Source organism: Nerophis lumbriciformis, linkage group LG02 (assembly GCF_033978685.3).
Source record: "Nerophis lumbriciformis linkage group LG02, RoL_Nlum_v2.1, whole genome shotgun sequence".
Taxonomy (NCBI): Eukaryota; Metazoa; Chordata; class Actinopteri; order Syngnathiformes; family Syngnathidae; genus Nerophis; species Nerophis lumbriciformis.
Window position 1 is genome coordinate 6,172,501 of NC_084549.2, and position 17,500 is coordinate 6,190,000.

General features: G+C 41.2%; 1 protein-coding gene across 1 annotated transcript in view; it reads right to left on the bottom strand.

The window, feature by feature from the left end:
- The window catches only part of LOC133579707 (bifunctional 3'-phosphoadenosine 5'-phosphosulfate synthase 2-like), an 84,094-nt gene that overhangs the window by 26,000 nt on the left and 40,594 nt on the right, over positions 1-17,500 (bottom strand). Inside the window, exons 4-5 of the mRNA XM_061934114.1 lie at positions 14,362-14,500; positions 8,865-8,983 (exon numbers count right to left, since the gene is read on the bottom strand). Coding sequence (XP_061790098.1) covers positions 8,865-8,983; positions 14,362-14,500 — 258 coding nt within the window. The remainder of the gene's footprint in view (positions 1-8,864; positions 8,984-14,361; positions 14,501-17,500) is intronic.

Sequence of the window (17,500 nt, forward strand, 5' to 3'; positions counted from 1 at the left end):
TTTCGAGGCCTAACAAGAGGAAGAAGGCTCGTGAAACGCCACTGTGATTTCAACACGGACAGATGGCAGGATCTGCTCAACTTCCAGAGGAACTCTCTTTGAAGTGTTAAACGAACTCTCTCTGAAGTATTTCACAAACTCTCTTCCAACTATTTGGTAACCGAGGTCAACGCTATTTACGACCCGCTGCCCTCTTGAAGTTGCTGTGGTCAGGAGACGGGAGGGGTTATCCATTGTCCTCCAACACCTGCCCCAGCTGGATTCAGGAAGAGCCCAAGCCCGAGAAATCCTCTTCTTGGTCTTCAAAGCGACCGAAAACAATGACTGTTTTACATACTTCCCATTCCTGCTGTGACATGTGTTGGTGCGTGAACATTGAACATCTGAATAAAGGAGGAGACGAAAACCTTCTTCGTCAGAGCGTGGTGCAGGACTGTACAGAGAGTGCAGTGGCCATGTCTCTCCTCAATATTGAGTCCAAATTGAATTCTGTCCCTGTTTGATTCCTTGCCTTTTGTCTTGTTTAATAGATGTCCTCAGTGTTTGAACGTGACACAAAGATAAGACCTTCTGGAGGAAAGTTCCGTGGTCAGATAAAACAAAAATTTAGCTGTTTGGCCACAATACCCAGCAATATGTTTGGAGGCGAAAAGGTGAGGCCTTTAATCCCAGGAACACCATTCCTACCGTCAAGTATGGTGGTGGTAGTATTATTCTCTGGGCCTGTTTTGCTGCCAATGGAACTGGTGCTTTACAGAGAGTAAATGGGACAATGGAAAAAGGAGGATTACCTCCAAATTCTTCAGGACAAGCTAAAATCATCAGTCCGGAGGTTGGGTCTTGGGCGCAGTTGGGTGTTCCAACAGGACAATGACCCCAAACACACGCCAAAAGTGGTAAAGGAATGGCTAAATTAGGCTAGAATGAAGGTTTTAGAATGGCCTTCCCAAAGTCCTGACTTAAACGTGTGGACAATGCTGAAGAAACAACACCATCCATCCATCCATCTTCTTCCGCTTATCCGAGGTCGGGTCGCGGGGGCAGCAGCCTAAGCAGGGAAGCCCAGACTTCCCTCTCCCCAGCCACTTCGTCCAGCTCCTCCCGGGGGATCCCGAGGCGTTCCCAGGCCAGCCGGGAGACATAGTCTTCCCAGCGTGTCCTGGGTCTTCCCCGTGGCCTCCTACCGGTCGGACGTGCCCTAAACACCTCCCGAGGGAGGCGATCGGGTGGCATCCTGACCAGATGCCCGAACCACCTCATCTGGCTCCTCTCGATGTGGAGGAGCAGCGGCTTTTCTTTGAGCTCCCCCCGGATGACAGAGCTTCTCACCCTATCTCTAAGGGAGAGCCCCGCCACTCGGCGGAGGAAACTAATTTCGGCCGCTTGTACCCGTGATCTTGTCCTTTCGGTCATAACCCAAAGCTCATGACCATAGGTGAGGATGGGAACGTAGATCGACCGGTAAATTGAGAGCTTTGCCTTCCGGCTCAGCTCCTTCTTCACCACAACGGATCGATACAGCGTCCGCATTACTGAAGATGCCGCACCGATCCGCCTGTCGATCTCACGATCCACTCTTCCCTCACTCGTGAACAAGACTCCGAGGTACTTGAACTCCTCCACTTGGGGCAGGATCTCCTCCCCAACCCGAAGATGGCATTCCACCCTTTTCCGGGCGAGAACCATGGACTCGGACTTGGAGGTGCTGATTCTCATCCCAGTCGCTTCACACTCGGCTGCGAACCGATCCAGCGAGAGCTGAAGATCCTGGCCAGATGAAGCCATCAGGACCACATCATCTGCAAAAAGCAGAGACCTAATCCTGCAGCCACCAAACCAGATCCCCTCAACGCCTTGACTGCGCCTAGAAATTCTGTCCATAAAAGTTATGAACAGAATCGGTGACAAAGGGCAGCCTTGGCGGAGTCCAACCCTCACTGGAAACGTGAAGAAACAACACATTTAGCTGAACTGCACCAATTTTGTCAAGAGGAGTGGTCAAAAATTCAAGCAGAAGCTTGCCAGAAGCTTGTGGATTATTGCAGTGAAACTTGCCAACGGACATTGTCACAGCCAGGGAGCATTCCGATCTTTGCGCTCTGCTTGTTGCGCCTCCGGGAGCACGCCTCGGGACGTGCCCGGCGAGTCTCCGCCCTGCAGCAGCCGGCAGCTGCAATCATTCGCCGGGCGCTAATGAGATGTCTTGTCTTGAAGAGCCTGCTCAGCCTGCTATCCGTGGCCAGAACGTAATCATCTGTCGTGTACAGTAAGCCACGTCGAGCTTTATGCAACACCGTCGTGTTTATTTGGTCTCGTTGTCTTCCTTGTCATCCTTCTTGCAGTTTGCCTTTGGTCCACGTGACGAGCTGTGCGTCTCGTTGTCTCCCTGTGATTCCTTGTGTGTTCCCCTTTGGATTCCGGACTGCCTGCTTTGATCCTCGACCTCTTGCTTGGACACGGACCTCCTACGCCCCGCTTAGCCCTCTGACCATCTGCCTGCCCCACGGACTGCCTTCTTGCCTTGTCCCTCCTCTCGATCCAACACTAAGTAACACACACTACAGCTAATAACACACAAAGCCTCACACACACACTCTTGGATTTTGTCACACACCATTCTATAGTTCATTTATTAGTATTGTTTCATTATTATATATATTATATTATGTGTATATATACATATATATATATCATACTTGCCAACCCTCCCGGATTTTCCGGGAGACTCCCGAAATTCAGCGCCTCTCCCGAAAACCTCCCGGGACAAATTTTCTCCCGAAATTCAGGCGGAGCTGGAGGCCACGCCCCCTCCAGCTCCATGCGGACCTGAGTGACGTGTTGACTGCCTGTTCACACGTCCGCTTTCCCACAATATAAACAGCTAATGATCGAGGGCGAGTTCTTGGTTTCTTATGTGGGTTTATTGTTAGGCAGTTTCATTAACGTCCTCCCAGCGCGGTAACAACACACAACAACAGCAGTCAAGTCTTTGTCTACCGTAAAGCAGTTTGTCTGCCGTAAACAGCAATGTTGTGACACTTTTAAACAGGACAATACTGCCATCTACTGTACATGCATATGTGACCCACCCATAATGTGTCACATTTTTGTGTTGATTTATTTATTTTATTTTGTGGTTTGAATTCGTTTTGGGAGCTGTCATTACACATTTATCAGTATTCACATTGGTCAGTAGGGGGCAGGAGGGCGTTTCTTCCCAATTGAATGCTATCACCTGCAGACCGGAAGTGTCTTGTCATTCTGATGAGCGCGACCAGTCTGTGAACAATTGAAACGTCCTGTGTGCTTTTGCCTCCTGTATAACAGGTTAGTTTTGGTGAATCAACTCACTGAATAATATCCATGTGATCTTTATAAGTTTAAGCACACATTCTGATGGTGGAGCCTAACTCTAAAGTGTTTGTGAGTTGTAGTTTGTATTTGTGAATGAATCCAGTGCACAGCTGCAGTAATCAATACAAAAAAGGCGACGTGAGTGCGCAATGTTTATATAGGAACTTCTGATCCTAATTCAGACTCCCAAATTAGAGCTCCCGTTTTCTTATTGATTTTATAATGTATATTTGTATAATGTGTGTGTTCTGAAATAGTGACAGAGAATAGGACAAGGATGGACAATTCAACCCTTAACTCAACAATGAGTAGATGAGTGTTATGTGTGTGTATATGTGTAAATAAATGAACACTGAAATTCAAGTATTTCTTTTATTTTTATATATATATATATATATATATATATGTAATAAAAAATAAAAAATAAAATATATATATATAGCTAGAATTCACTGAAAGTCAAGTATTTCTTATATTTATATCTTAACCACACCCCCCGCCCCACCCCTGACCACGCCCCCCACCCCCCGAAATCGGAGGTCTCAAGGTTGGCAAGTATGATATATATACATATATATATATAAATATATATAGATATACATATATATAATAAATCATAGAGCTTTACTGCCCCCTTGTGTCTGTGCCGTCACAACTCCCCTCCTGCACACATAACCATACTTGCCAACCCTCCCGAATTTTCCGGGAGACTCCCGAATTTCAGTGCCTCTCCCGAAAATCTCCCGGGACTACCATTCTCCCGAATTTCTCCCGATTTCCAGCCGGACAACTATATTGAGGGCGTGCCTTAAAGGCACTGCCTTTAGCGTCCTCTCTCACATGAAAAGGAGACTATTATATATGTCTCCGTTATCCATAGGTTTATCTATAACCCATAAAGTAGGCAGGCACGGAGCTATTTCTCAGCGTATTTATTCCAGCCGGCACGTCATCCGGATTCCCATCATGCATTGCTTCAAAACTACGGCAAGTAGTAATGTCCAAAATTTCCAGCCGGACAAACAATATTGGGGGCGTGCCTTAAAGACACTGCCTTTAGCGTCCTCTCACCTGAAAAGGAGACTATTATATATGTCTCCGTTATCCATAGGTTTATCTATAACCCATAACACGGTGGCCGAATGGATATAGTCACTCATGAACGGTCAGAGAAGCACAACGCAGTATTATGGGCCACCTTGCAAGCAACATCCCGTTCTCATTTACGAATGTTTTCAACAAATCTGTGAAGGATATGTTCCCGGATTCAGAGATTGCTCGCCAGTACTCAAATGGCAGAACAAAGGCTACTCAAATAGTGAAAGGTAAGTGTTATTTTTTTTAACACTTTAATTTCAGTGAATTCTAGCTATAAATATACTCCTCCCCCCCTTAATTTTTGACCACTCCTCTTGACAAAATTGGCGCAGTTCAGCTAAATGTGTTGGTTTTCTGACGTGGACTTGTTTCTTCAGCATTGTCCACATGTTTAAGTCAGGACTTTGGGAAGGCCATTCTAAAACCTTAATCCTAGCCTGATTTAGCCATTCCTTGACCACTTTTTACGTGTGTTTGGGGTCATTGTCCTATTGGAACACCCAACTGCGCCCAAGACCCAACCTCCGGGCTGATGATTTTAGGTTTTCCTGAAGAATTTGGAGGTAATCCTCCTTTTTCATTGTCCCATTTACTCTCTGTAAAGCACCAGTTCCATTGGCAGCAAAACAGGCCTAGAACATAATACTACCACCACCATGCTTGACGGTAGGGATGATGTTCCTGGGATTAAAGGCCTCACCCTTTTCTCCTCCAAACATATTGCTGGGTATTGTATCCAAACAGCTCAATTTTTCTTTCATTTGACCACAGAACTTTCCTCCAGAAGGTCTTATCTTTGTCCATGTGATGTCAGATGAAATAAAAATGTAGCTGTTTGTCCACAATACCTAGCAATATGTTTTTTGTGACCAACAAGTACAAACCCCGTTTCCATATGAGTTGGGAAATTGTGTTAGATGTAAATATAAACGGAATACAATGATTTGCAAATCATTTTCAACCCATATTCAGTTGAATATGCTACAAAGACAACATATTTGATGTTCAAACTCATAAACTTTTTTTTTTTTTGCAAATAATAATTAACTTACATGGCTGCAACACATGCCAAAGTAGTTGGGAAAGGGCATGTTCACCACTGTGTTACATGGCCTTTCCTTTTAACAACACTCAGTAAACGTTTGGGAACTGAGGAGACACATTTTTGAAGCTTCTCAGATGGAATTCTTTCTCATTCTTGCTTGATGTACAGCTTAAGTTGTTCAACAGTCCGGGGGTCTCTGTTGTGCTATTTTAGGCTTCATAATGCACCACACATTTTCAATGGGAGACAGGTCTGGACTACAGGCAGGCCAGTCTAGTACCTGCACTCTTTTACTATGAAGCCACGTGGATGTAACACGTGGCTTGGCATTGTCTTGCTGAAATAAGCAGGGGCGTCCATGGTAACGTTGCTTGGATGGCAGCATATGTTGCTCCAAAACCTGTATGTACCTTTCAGCATTAATGGTGCCTTCACAAATGTGTAAGTTACCCATGTCTTGGGCACTAATACACCCCCATACCATCACACATGCTGGCTTTTCAACTTTGCGCCTATAACAATCCGGGTGGTTCTTTTCCTCTTTGGTCCGGAGGACACGACGTCCACAGTTTCCAAAAACAATTTGAAATGTGGACTCGTCAGACCACAGAACACTTTTCCACTTTGCATCAGTCCATCTTAGATGAGCTCAGGCCCAGCGAAGCCGACGGCGTTTCTGGGGTGTTGTTGATAAACGGTTTTCGCCTTGCATAGTAGAGTTTTAACTTGCACTTACAGATGTAGCGACCAACTGTAGTTACTGACAGTGGGTTTCTGAAGTGTTCCTGAGCCCATGTGGTGATATCCTTTACACACTGATGTGGCTTGTTGATGCAGTACAGCCTGAGGGATCGAAGGTCACGGGCTTAGCTGCTTACGTGCAGTGATTTCTCCAGATTCTCTGAACCCTTTGATGATATTACGGAGCGTAGATGGTGAAATCCCTAAATTCCTTGCAATAGCTGGTCGAGAAAGGTTTTTCTTAAACTGTTCAACAATTTGCTCACGCATTTGTTGACAAAGTGGTGACCCTCGCCCCATCCTTGTTTGTGAATGGAATCTACTTTTATACCCAATCATGGCACCCACCTGTTCCCAATTAGCCTGCTCACCTGTGGGATGTTCCAAATAAGTGTTTGATGAGCATTCCTCAACTTTATCAGTATTTATTGCCACCTTTCCCAACTTCTTTGTCACGTGTTGCTGGCATCAAATTCTAAAGTTAATGATTATTTGCAAAAAAAAAAAAAAAAAGTTTATCAGTTTGAACATCAAATATGTTGTCTTTGTAGCATATTCAACTGAATATGGGTTGAAAATGATTTGCAAATCATTGTATTCCGTTTATATTTACATCTAACACAATTTCCCAACTCATATGGAAACGGGGTTTGTATGTGCTCCAATCACTCTATCACAAAAAAATAAGAGTTCTAGAATTTATTGGAAACTCAAGACAGCCATGACATGATGTTCTTTACAAGTGTATGTCAACTTTTGATCGCTACTGTACATCACAATATGGATTTTAGGCCACATGGACCATCTTTAGCTTGCATATTCGGCTCTATACCTTCCTAAAAAGGGTGATATTGAAATGTTTGCTCGCCATGTACAAAACAGAAGAGTCCAGAGCATAATACTACCACCACCATGCTTGACGGTAGGTCTGGTGTTCCTGGGATTAAAGGCCTCATCCTTTCTCTTCCAAACATATTGCTGGGTATTGTGGCCAAACAGCTCAATTTTGGTTTCATCTGACCACAGAACTTTCCTCCAGAAGGTCTTATCTTTGTCATACTTGCCAACCCTCCCGGATTTTCCGGGAGACTCCCGAAATTCAGCGCCTCTCCCGAAAACCTCCCGGGACAAATTTTCTCCCGAAAATCTCCCGAAATTCAGGCGGAGCTGGAGGCCACGCCCCCTCCAGCTCCATGCGGACCTGAGTCCGCTTTCCCACAATATAAAGAACGTCTACAGTAAAGCAGTCTGTCTGCCGTAAACAGCAATGTTGTGACACTCTTAAACAGGACAATACTGCCATCTAGTGCATTTGATGAAAGCACTTTTGTGCGTGCCACACAGCAATGCATCATCAGAGAGGGTGTTCAGCATGGTTAGAAAGATAGTGACAGAGAATAGAACAAGGATGGACAATTCAACCCTTAACTCAACAATGAGTAGATGAGTGTTAAGTGTGTGTATATGTGTAAATAAATGAACACTGAAATTCAAGTATTTCTTTTATTTATATATATATATATAAATATATATATATACATATACAGGTATATATATATATATATATATATATATATATATATATATATATATATATATATATATATATATATATGTCTTAATAAGGTTATCCAAAAAATAGTGCTCGATACCGTAGTAGAGCGCAATATATGTATGTGTGGGAAAAAAAATCACAAGACTACTTCATCTCTACAGGCCTGTTTCATGAGGGGTTCCCTCAATCATCAGGAGAAAATCTCCTGATGATTGAGGGAACCCCTCATGAAACAGGCCTGTAGAGATGAAGTAGTCTTGTGATTTTTTTCCCCACACATACATATATATATATATATATATATATATATATATATATATATATATATAGCTAGAATTTACTGAAAGTCAATTATTTTTTATATATATATATATATATATATATATATATATATATATATATATATATCTCCATCCATCCATTTTCTACCGCTTATTCCCTTCGGGGTCGCAGGGATATATATATATATATATATATATATATATATATATATATATATATATATATATATATATATATATATATATATATATATGTGAAATTCTTGACTTGGTGAATTCTAGCTGTAAATATACTCCTCCCCTCTTAACCACGCCCCCAACCACGACCCCCGCACCCACCCCCCGAAATTAGAGGTCTCAAGGTTGGCAAGTATGATCTTTGTCCATGTGAAACTTTTGACCAAAATCTGATATTACAAATCACCAGTAGGTGGCGCTCTATGTGGAAAAAGTTTGAAAAAAAAATGAGCGACTGTTGTGTTTAACATCAGGATGAAGCTACAAGTTTTCCAAGTGTGTACAAATGAGGTCACTTTAACACAGCAGATACAGTATGTGGCAACATCTCAGTTTCTAGTAAAGTGTTCTATGACACACACACCAGCGCAGTCACCTCCTTACGCATCGTGGCCGGATGCAGGATATTTGCACACGCACTTTCAAACGACTTGTGTTTAACTTGGTGTGCATATTTGTCAACTTACTATTTGAGGCGTTGCTCCTTTTTAGCAAGTCAAATAAGCTAAAGAAGATAAGTCGTGTTTGGTATGGAATAATTTGTCACACCCACCTGCTCGCGGAGCATCTCCAGCACCTGTTGGAGGCATTCGTTCACCGACAGCTGCCCGGTTTTCAGCACCATCTCCGGCGCCTCGGGACGCTCATAGTCCGAATCGATCCCCGTGAAGCCTGCCGACGGCAATTAGACTCCCAATTAGTCTTGAATGGTAAACAGTGGAGGTGGTGAACTTGTTGTGTACCCACACTGCCAAAACTGAAATCTAAGTAAGAGGAAATATGTCAAATAAGGGTGATATGACAACCAAACAATTACACAAGGCGAATCAGTAAAGAATCTGGGTATTATTTTCGACCCAACTCTCTCGTTTGAATCACACATTAAGAGTGTTACTAAAACGGCCTTCTTTCATCTCCGTAATATCGCTAAAATTCGTTCTATTTTATCCACTAGCGACGCTGAGATCATTATTCATGCGTTCGTTACGTCTCGTCTCGACTACTGTAACGTATTATTTTGGGGTCTCCCTATGTCTAGCATTAAAAGACTACAATTGGTACAAAATGCGGCTGCTAGACTTTTGACAAGAACAAGAAAGTTTGATCATATTACGCCTATACTGTATATACCTTTATATACATATATACATATATATATACCTATACTGGCTCACCTGCACTGGCTTCCTGTGCACTTAAGATGTGACTTTAAGGTTTTACTACATACGTATAAAATACTACACGGTCTAGCTCCGTCCTATCTTGTCGATTGCATTGTACCATATGTCCCGGCAAGAAATCTGCGTTCAAAGAACTCCGGCTTATTAGTGATTCCCAGAGCCCAAAAGAAATCTGCGGGCTATAGAGCGTTTTCTATTGGGGCTCCAGTACTATGGAATGCCCTCCCGGTAACAATTAGAGATGCTACCTCAGTAGAAGCATTTAAGTCCCATCTTAAAACTCATTTGTATACTCTAGCCTTTAAATAGCCCCCCTGTTAGACCAGTTGATCTGCCGTTTCTTTTCTTTTCTCCTCTGCTCCCCTTTTCCTTGTGGAGGGGGGGGCACAGGTCCGGTGGCCATGGATGAAGTGCTGGCTGTCCAGAGTCGGGACCCGGGGTGGACCGCTCGCCTGTGCATCGGCTGGGAACATCTCTGCGCTGCTGACCCGTCTCCGCTCGGGATGGTGTCCTGCTGGCCCCACTATGGACTGGACTCTTACTATTATGTTGGATACACTATGGACTGGACTCTCACAATATTATGTCAGACCCACTCGACATCCATTGCTTTCGGTCTCCCCTAGAGGGGGGGGGTTACCCACATATGCGGTCCTCTCCAAGGTTTCTCATAGTCATTCACATCAACGTCCCACTGGGGTGAGTTTTTCCTTGCCCTTATGTGGGCGTTGTACCGAGGATGTCATTGTGGCTTGTGCAGCCCTTTGAGACACTTGTGATTTAGGGCTATATAAATAAACATTGATTGATTGATTGATTGATTGATATTTGCTTATTTTCTGTCTGATAAGATAATTCTTCTCACTAAGCAGATTTTATGTTAGAGTGTTTTACTTGTTTTAAGTGTTTTGGTCCTAAATGATCTCAGTAAGATATTACAGCTTGTTGCTGAGATTTGATGACCTATATTGAGTAAAACATGCTTGAAACTAGAATATCAACTGTTGCAAAGCTGTGTCATCAACACTCACAAGTATAAAACTACTTTTTTAAAGTAATCATTTCTTACTTCAAGAGTAACAAGCGGTTGCATTGTTGTCTTTCCGTTAAGAACAATAAACTAGTTTTTAGTATAAGTTTGCTGGTTTCAAGAAATGTAATGCCAAGCGCATATCATTATGTCAAGATAATTGCACTAGCATTTACTTCATTTAAGAATATTTTTCAACATATTGAGCAAACAGGTCTAATTTTTTTTCTACCAAGAAAAGTGCATTTGTTATTAGTGAGAATTTACTTATTTTAAGCTATTTTTGGGTCTATTGAGGTTAGCTAATTTTACTTGTTTTGGAAAGTCTTGAAATTTTCTTGTTCTATTGGCAGATGATTTTCCTTAGTTCAAGTAAAATACCCCTAATTTTTGTAATTTTTTTTCTTGTTTTTGAACACTGACTTTTTGCAGTGCAGAAGGTACACTGCAAAAAGTCAGTGTTCAAAAACAAGAATTTTTTTTTTTTAAATTAGGGGTATTTTCATACTTGCCAACCTTGAGACCTCCGATTTCGGGAGGTGGGGGTGGGGGCGTGGTGGGGCGTGGTTAAGAGGGGAGGAGTATATTGACAGCTAGAATTCACCAAGTCAAGTATTTCATACATACATATACATATACATATATATATATATATATATATATATATATATATATATATATATACATCCTGAAAATATGCAAACAAAACTGTGTTTGGATAATTGATACTTCAAACTTGCATAAATAAATATTAAGGAATATAACATAACTTGGCTTCTGAGAGCTTCAAAATGTAATGAATAAAATGCTAAAATTGTTGATAAACAAGCAATTATTTTAATAATTAAATATGGTAATTTTAAATGAATTATTATGATCATTTAAAATTAATTATGTTTATTTTAAGGCTCCAGCGCCCCCCGCGACCCCGAAGGGATTAAGCGGTAGAAAAATGGATGGATGGATGGATGTTTATTTTAATGTAAAATTCTATGGCTGGATGTAATAAGGAGTCAGAAAAAATAAAAATAAAAATACAATTAATTTTGATGTTTTTAGCAAAATATAGTAAAAATATATTTAGTTTTTTTAATTTTTTTTATTAATAAATATCTATTTATTTTTAGGTAAGATAAACATAATAATACAATGTATCTCTAGTCTGGATGATTTAGTTCTTGTCACCCTGTTGTCCTCCCGTAGTGAAAAAAGGCTGTCCTCACTCAGGTCCGCATGGAGCTGGAGGGGGCGTGGCCTCCAGCTCCGGCTGAAAATCGGGAGATTTTCGGGAGAATATTTGTCCCGGGAGGTTTTCGGGAGAGGCGCTGAATTTCGGGAGTCTCCCGGAAAATTCGGGAGGGTTGGCAAGTATGGGTATTTTACTTGAACTAACAAGAAAATTTGGCTTGTCAAGACTTTCCAAAACAAGTAAAATTAGCTAACCTCAATGAACCCGAAAATACCTTAAAATAAGTATATTCTCACTAATAACAAGTGCACTTTTCTTGGTAGAAAAAAAAAAAAAAGAGACCTTTTTGCTCAATATGTTGAAAAATATTCTTAAATGAAGTAAATGCTAGTGCCATTATCTTGACATAATGATATGCGCTCAGCATTACATTTCTTGAAACCAGCAAACTTATACTAAAAACTAGGGATGTCCGATAATGGCTTTTTGACAATATCCGATATTCCGATATTGTCCAACTCTTTAATTACCGATACAGATATCAACCGATACTGATATATACAGTCGTGGAATTAACACTGTCATGTCTGTGTAATCATGTTTTGTTTTAAGTCATGTTTTGTTTAGTTTCTGGCTTTTCACTCCCTTGTCTTGTTTGCATGATTACCCATTAGTTTCACCTGTTCCACGTTTGGACTCATTGTGCACTCTTGATTGTCACCATAGCAACCCATTAGTTTTCACCTGTCACGTCACGCAGCTGTTTCACGTCTTGAGTCACGCACCTGTTTTCGTTAATCATGTCTGTAGTATTTAAGTTCAGTGTTTTTCAGTTTGTCTTTCTGACGACCTCACCACATTTATGCTCTGTCCATTCTTTCCATGTCCATTCCTCAAGCAACTATTTTTGTCCAAGCCAAGTAAGTTTTTGTTCCATGTTTATAGTCTTTTTGGTTTCATAGTTTGTTCTCCGCCATTGTGCGTGTTTTTTCGTTTGTACTTTTTTGCTATAGTCTTTTGGTTTCATAGTTTATTCTCCGCCACTGTGTGCGCTTTTCGTTTGTTCGTTAGACTATAAACACAGAACTTGCACATGGGCAGAAACTATGAACAATTAAACAAAACACTAACTGTGGCTTAATAAACAAAAACTTACTTGGCATGGAACCGGCATGAAAAAAGCGCAGCAAGGGTCATAAGGGTGTGGAGAGCGCGCAGAAGCATAAATGCGGGGATGTCACCAGCAAGACAAACTAAAAACACTGAACTTAAATACTACAGACATGATTAACGAAGGGCTTCACGGTGGCAGAGGGGTTAGTGCATCTGCCTCACAATACGAAGGTCCTGAGTAGTCTTGGGTTCAATCCCGGGCTCGGGATCTTTCTGTGTGGAGTTTGCATGTCCTCCCCGTGACTGCGTGGGTTCCCTCCGGGTACTCCGGCTTCCTCCCACTTCCAAAGACATGCACCTGGGGATAAGTTGATTGGCAACACTAAATTGGCCCTAGTGTGTGAATGTGAGTGTGAATGTTGTCTGTGTATCTGTGTTGGCCCTGCGATGAGGTGGCGACTTGTCCAGGGTGTACCCCGCCTTCCGCCCGATTGTAGCTGAGATAGGCTCCAGCGCCCCCCGCGACCCCAAAGGGAATAAGCGGTAGTAAATGGATGGATGATTAACGAAAACAGGTGCGTGACTCAAAACGTGAAACAGGTGCGTGACGTGACAGGTGAAAACTAATGGGTTGCTATGGTGACAAACAAGAGTGCACAATGAGTCCAAACGTGGAACAGGTGAAACTAATGGGTAATCATGGAAACAAGACAAGGGAGTGAAAAGCCAGAAACTAAAGATTCCAATAACTAAACAAAACATGACTTAAAACAAAACATGATTACACAGACATGACAGCTCAGGCAAATCATATTGTCTAAAAATGCATTTTTCCATCGATAACATGACATCATCGCACCAAGTGCGTGCTCTTTCAGTCAATTAGTGCGCATATATACAGCCCGTCCCCCGGCCAAAAATGTTTTTAATTGTAATTTTGAAGAATTTATCTGAATGTGCATGAACTATTTCTGTTCAAAATTGTTAGAAATGTTAAATGTTTAACTATTAACTGTCAATTTACTGTACTGTGCCAACTGTACTACTATATGAGTACGTGTTTTCTATTGTTTCATTGAAAATAAAACAGCAAAGTCCATTTGGCTGTCATCTCTTTTAATTATGAGACACAATTGTGTCAAAATCATGATTTTTTTTAATATCATGCTTGAAATAAGACATTATTACTTTAAAAAAGTAGTTTTATACTTGTGAGTGTTGATGACACAACAGTTGATATTCTAGTTTCAAGCATGTTTTACTCAATATAGGTCATCAAATCTCAGCAACAAGCTGTAATATCTTACTGAGATCATTTAGGACCAAAACACTTAAAACAAGTAAAACACTCTAACAAAAAATCTGCTTAGTAAGAAGAATTATCTTATCAGACAGAAAATAAGCAAATATCAGCCTTATTTGACATATTTCATCTTATTTAGATTTCAGTTTTTGCAGTGTAAGGCGCGGTTGTACCCGCTGGTGGAATCATGCAAAGCCCCAGGACTGGAGTCAAGTTGAATACATTTGCACAGACCTTTGATCTCCCCGGCTCGGGCTTTCTTGTAGAGGCCTTTCACGTCCCTGCTCTCGCACACCTCCAGGGGAGCGTGGATGAAGATCTCGAAAAACGGCAACCCGGCGCTGGCGTGTATTTTCCTGGCCTCGGTACGATCCTGCGGAAAACAAACAATAATTAAAGCTGCAAGCAGCATTGGTCGGGCCCGCGTATTTGGCAGGTGATAGTCCTAAATGTCCCAATACTTTTGTCCAGTGATAGTCATAAGTGTCCCAATACTTTTGTCTACTTTTAGTCTGAAGTGTCCCAAGACTTTTGTGTAATGTACCTACCTTGTCTGCGTTGTGTGGGCACGTTGGTGCTTCCTGCTTTTAAGCAGCCATCTTAAAAAAACAGCAGCGCAGCAGCATCAGCGCAGCGGTTCTTTGAAGGCTCATAAAATCAAAACCGGAGCAGTTAGAAAAATTATTTCGATAACTTTTATTTGGAAGGGTTCAATCTCTCTCCTGTGTTAGTTTGAAGCTGAAACGACAAACGCGCTCAGAGGAGATAATGTTTGAAGAGAAGTGACCGGTTTATAAAAACAATTTGTTTTGAAGGGGAAATTGCAAACTTCCTGTTGATTTTTGCTGAGGGTTGTCAATCTATGAAATGTAGGTCTAAGTGAGACCTACATAGAGGTTTTTGTTTCATGTCTCTCCGACCTTTCCAGGGAGAGTTACAGGCAGTTTTGTCAGTTTTTTCATCCGAGGAGCAGTTTTTTGTGCGTTTCATTAAAAAATTGCGCTAGAGCACAATTTTGAGATTTGGGGTTAGGTGTTTTTTTAGATCGCAATCTTTGCCAGTCCTGATGTGTGCGTTCAGTTTGGTGAGTTTTGAAGCATGTTAAGGGGGTCAAATTACAGCTCAAAGAGGCAAAAGTGACTGTTTTTAGTACTTTTTTGTCTTGAAGGGGGAATTGCCAACTTCCTGTTGATTTTAGCCCGAGGATATACAATTATGAGAACTAGGTCTAAGTCAGACCTACATAGAGGTTTTTGTTTCATGTCTCTCCGACCTTCCTAGTAGGAGTTACAGGCAGTCTGTTTTTTTTTTTTCCCTAGGGGGCGCTAGAGCGCAATTTTGATTTTTGCGGTTCGTTTTTTTTATTAAAAGACAATTTTTGCAGGTCCTGATGTGTGGGTCAAATATGGTGAGTTTTGAAGCATGTTAAGGGGGTCAAATTACAGCTCAAAGAGGCAAAAGTGACTGTTTTTAGTACTTTTTTGTCTTGAAGGGGGAATTGCCAACTTCCTGTTGATTTTAGCCCGAGGATATACAATTATGAGAACTAGGTCTAAGTCAGACCTACATAGAGGTTTTTGTTTCATGTCTCTCCGACCTTCCTAGTGGGAGTTACAGGCAGTCTGTTTTTTTTTTTTCCTAGGGGGCGCTAGAGTGCAATTTTGATTTTTGCGGTTCGTTTTTTTTTATTAAAAGACAATTTTCGCAGGTCCTGATGTGTGGGTCAAATATGGTGAGTTTTGAAGCATGTTAAGTGGATCAAATTAGTGCTCAAAGAGGCGGCGGAAGAATAATAATAAAGAAGAATAATAAAACCTTACAAATACAATAGGTCCTTATGTCCCATTGCATAAGGACTCCTTTTGCAATGGGCCATTGCGGGCCCTAATAATAACAAGGGGCTGATAATGTTTTGACACATCCAAATATGGTATCTATGAGGGTAAGGCATGCATTTTTAGGATTTTTTTTTTTCTAAATTGTGTAAAGTAGCGGCCTCCAACCAGTGTCCCGTGAGCTAACGGAAGCTCGCCAGTTGATTTTGCCATAGTTGCTGTAACTCTCCGAACTGTTCAGTTGAGACAGGGTAGCTCCATTTGATGACAAATTAGCACAGCATCGCATACAGACAATGGCCGCACCGTTTGAGTGCAGATCTGCTCCCTCAACAAATTACAATTGAAATGTTGCGAGTTGTATAAATAAAACACTAATCTTTTTTTTTTGTCAAACTAGCTCAACTTAAGTTAAAAAGTTAAAGTGCCAATGATTGTCACACACACACACTAGGTGTGGCGAAATTATTCTCTGCATTTGACCCATCACCCTTGATCACCCCCTGGGAGGTGAGGGGAGCAGTGAGCAGCAGCGGTGGCCGCGCCCGGGAATCATTTTGGTGATTTAACCCCCAATTCCAACCCTTGATGCTGAGTGCCAAGCAGGGAGGTAATGGCTCCCATTTTTATAGTAACTGGTGATATATAAAACATTCAGCACTACTACAAATAGATGCATACTGAAATATGAAATGGAGATGAACATTTTTTTTTTCATACAAAATGTGAGTTAAATATATCCATCCATCCATTTTCTACCGCTTATTCCCTTTGGGGTCGCGGGGGGCGCTGGAGCCTATCTCAGCTACAATCGAGTTAAATATATATATATATATATATATATATATATATATATATATATATATATATATATATATATATATATATGTATATATATATATTATATATATATATATATATATAAATATACCAACATGTATATATACATACATACTGTACATACATATATATATATATATATATATATATATATATATTAGAGATGCGCGGATAGGCAATTATTTCATCCGCAACCGCGTCAGAAAGTCGTCAACCATCCGCCATCCACCCGATGTAACGTTTGATCAGAACTGCATCCGCCCACCATCCGCCCGTTGTTATATATCTAATATTAATAAAAAATTTTTTAAAAAGGGTGAAAACTACGCGAATTGCACCTTGTGCAGACAAGATTTTTCGATCGGACACGGAGGAATTAGCGATGTAAAAGACCACGTTGGGACAAAAGAACACAAGTCTAATGCCGTTGCTAGCGATACAAGTGGAAAACTTTCAACGTTTTTCGTCGCCCAAACAGATTCTTTGGATGTGATAAATGCCGAAGTTTTATTTACGGAGGCAATAATTGAGCATGGACTTCCAATCGCACTGGCTGATCACATGGGACAGTTAATAATGTAATGCAACCTTTAAAAATCATTACGCGGTGATCGCGATCCCAAAAATAAACTTTTCTTGCATGATAATGTCCAGAAAAATTCGCTTTATATTACTATAGAGTCCTTTTAACGAATGAG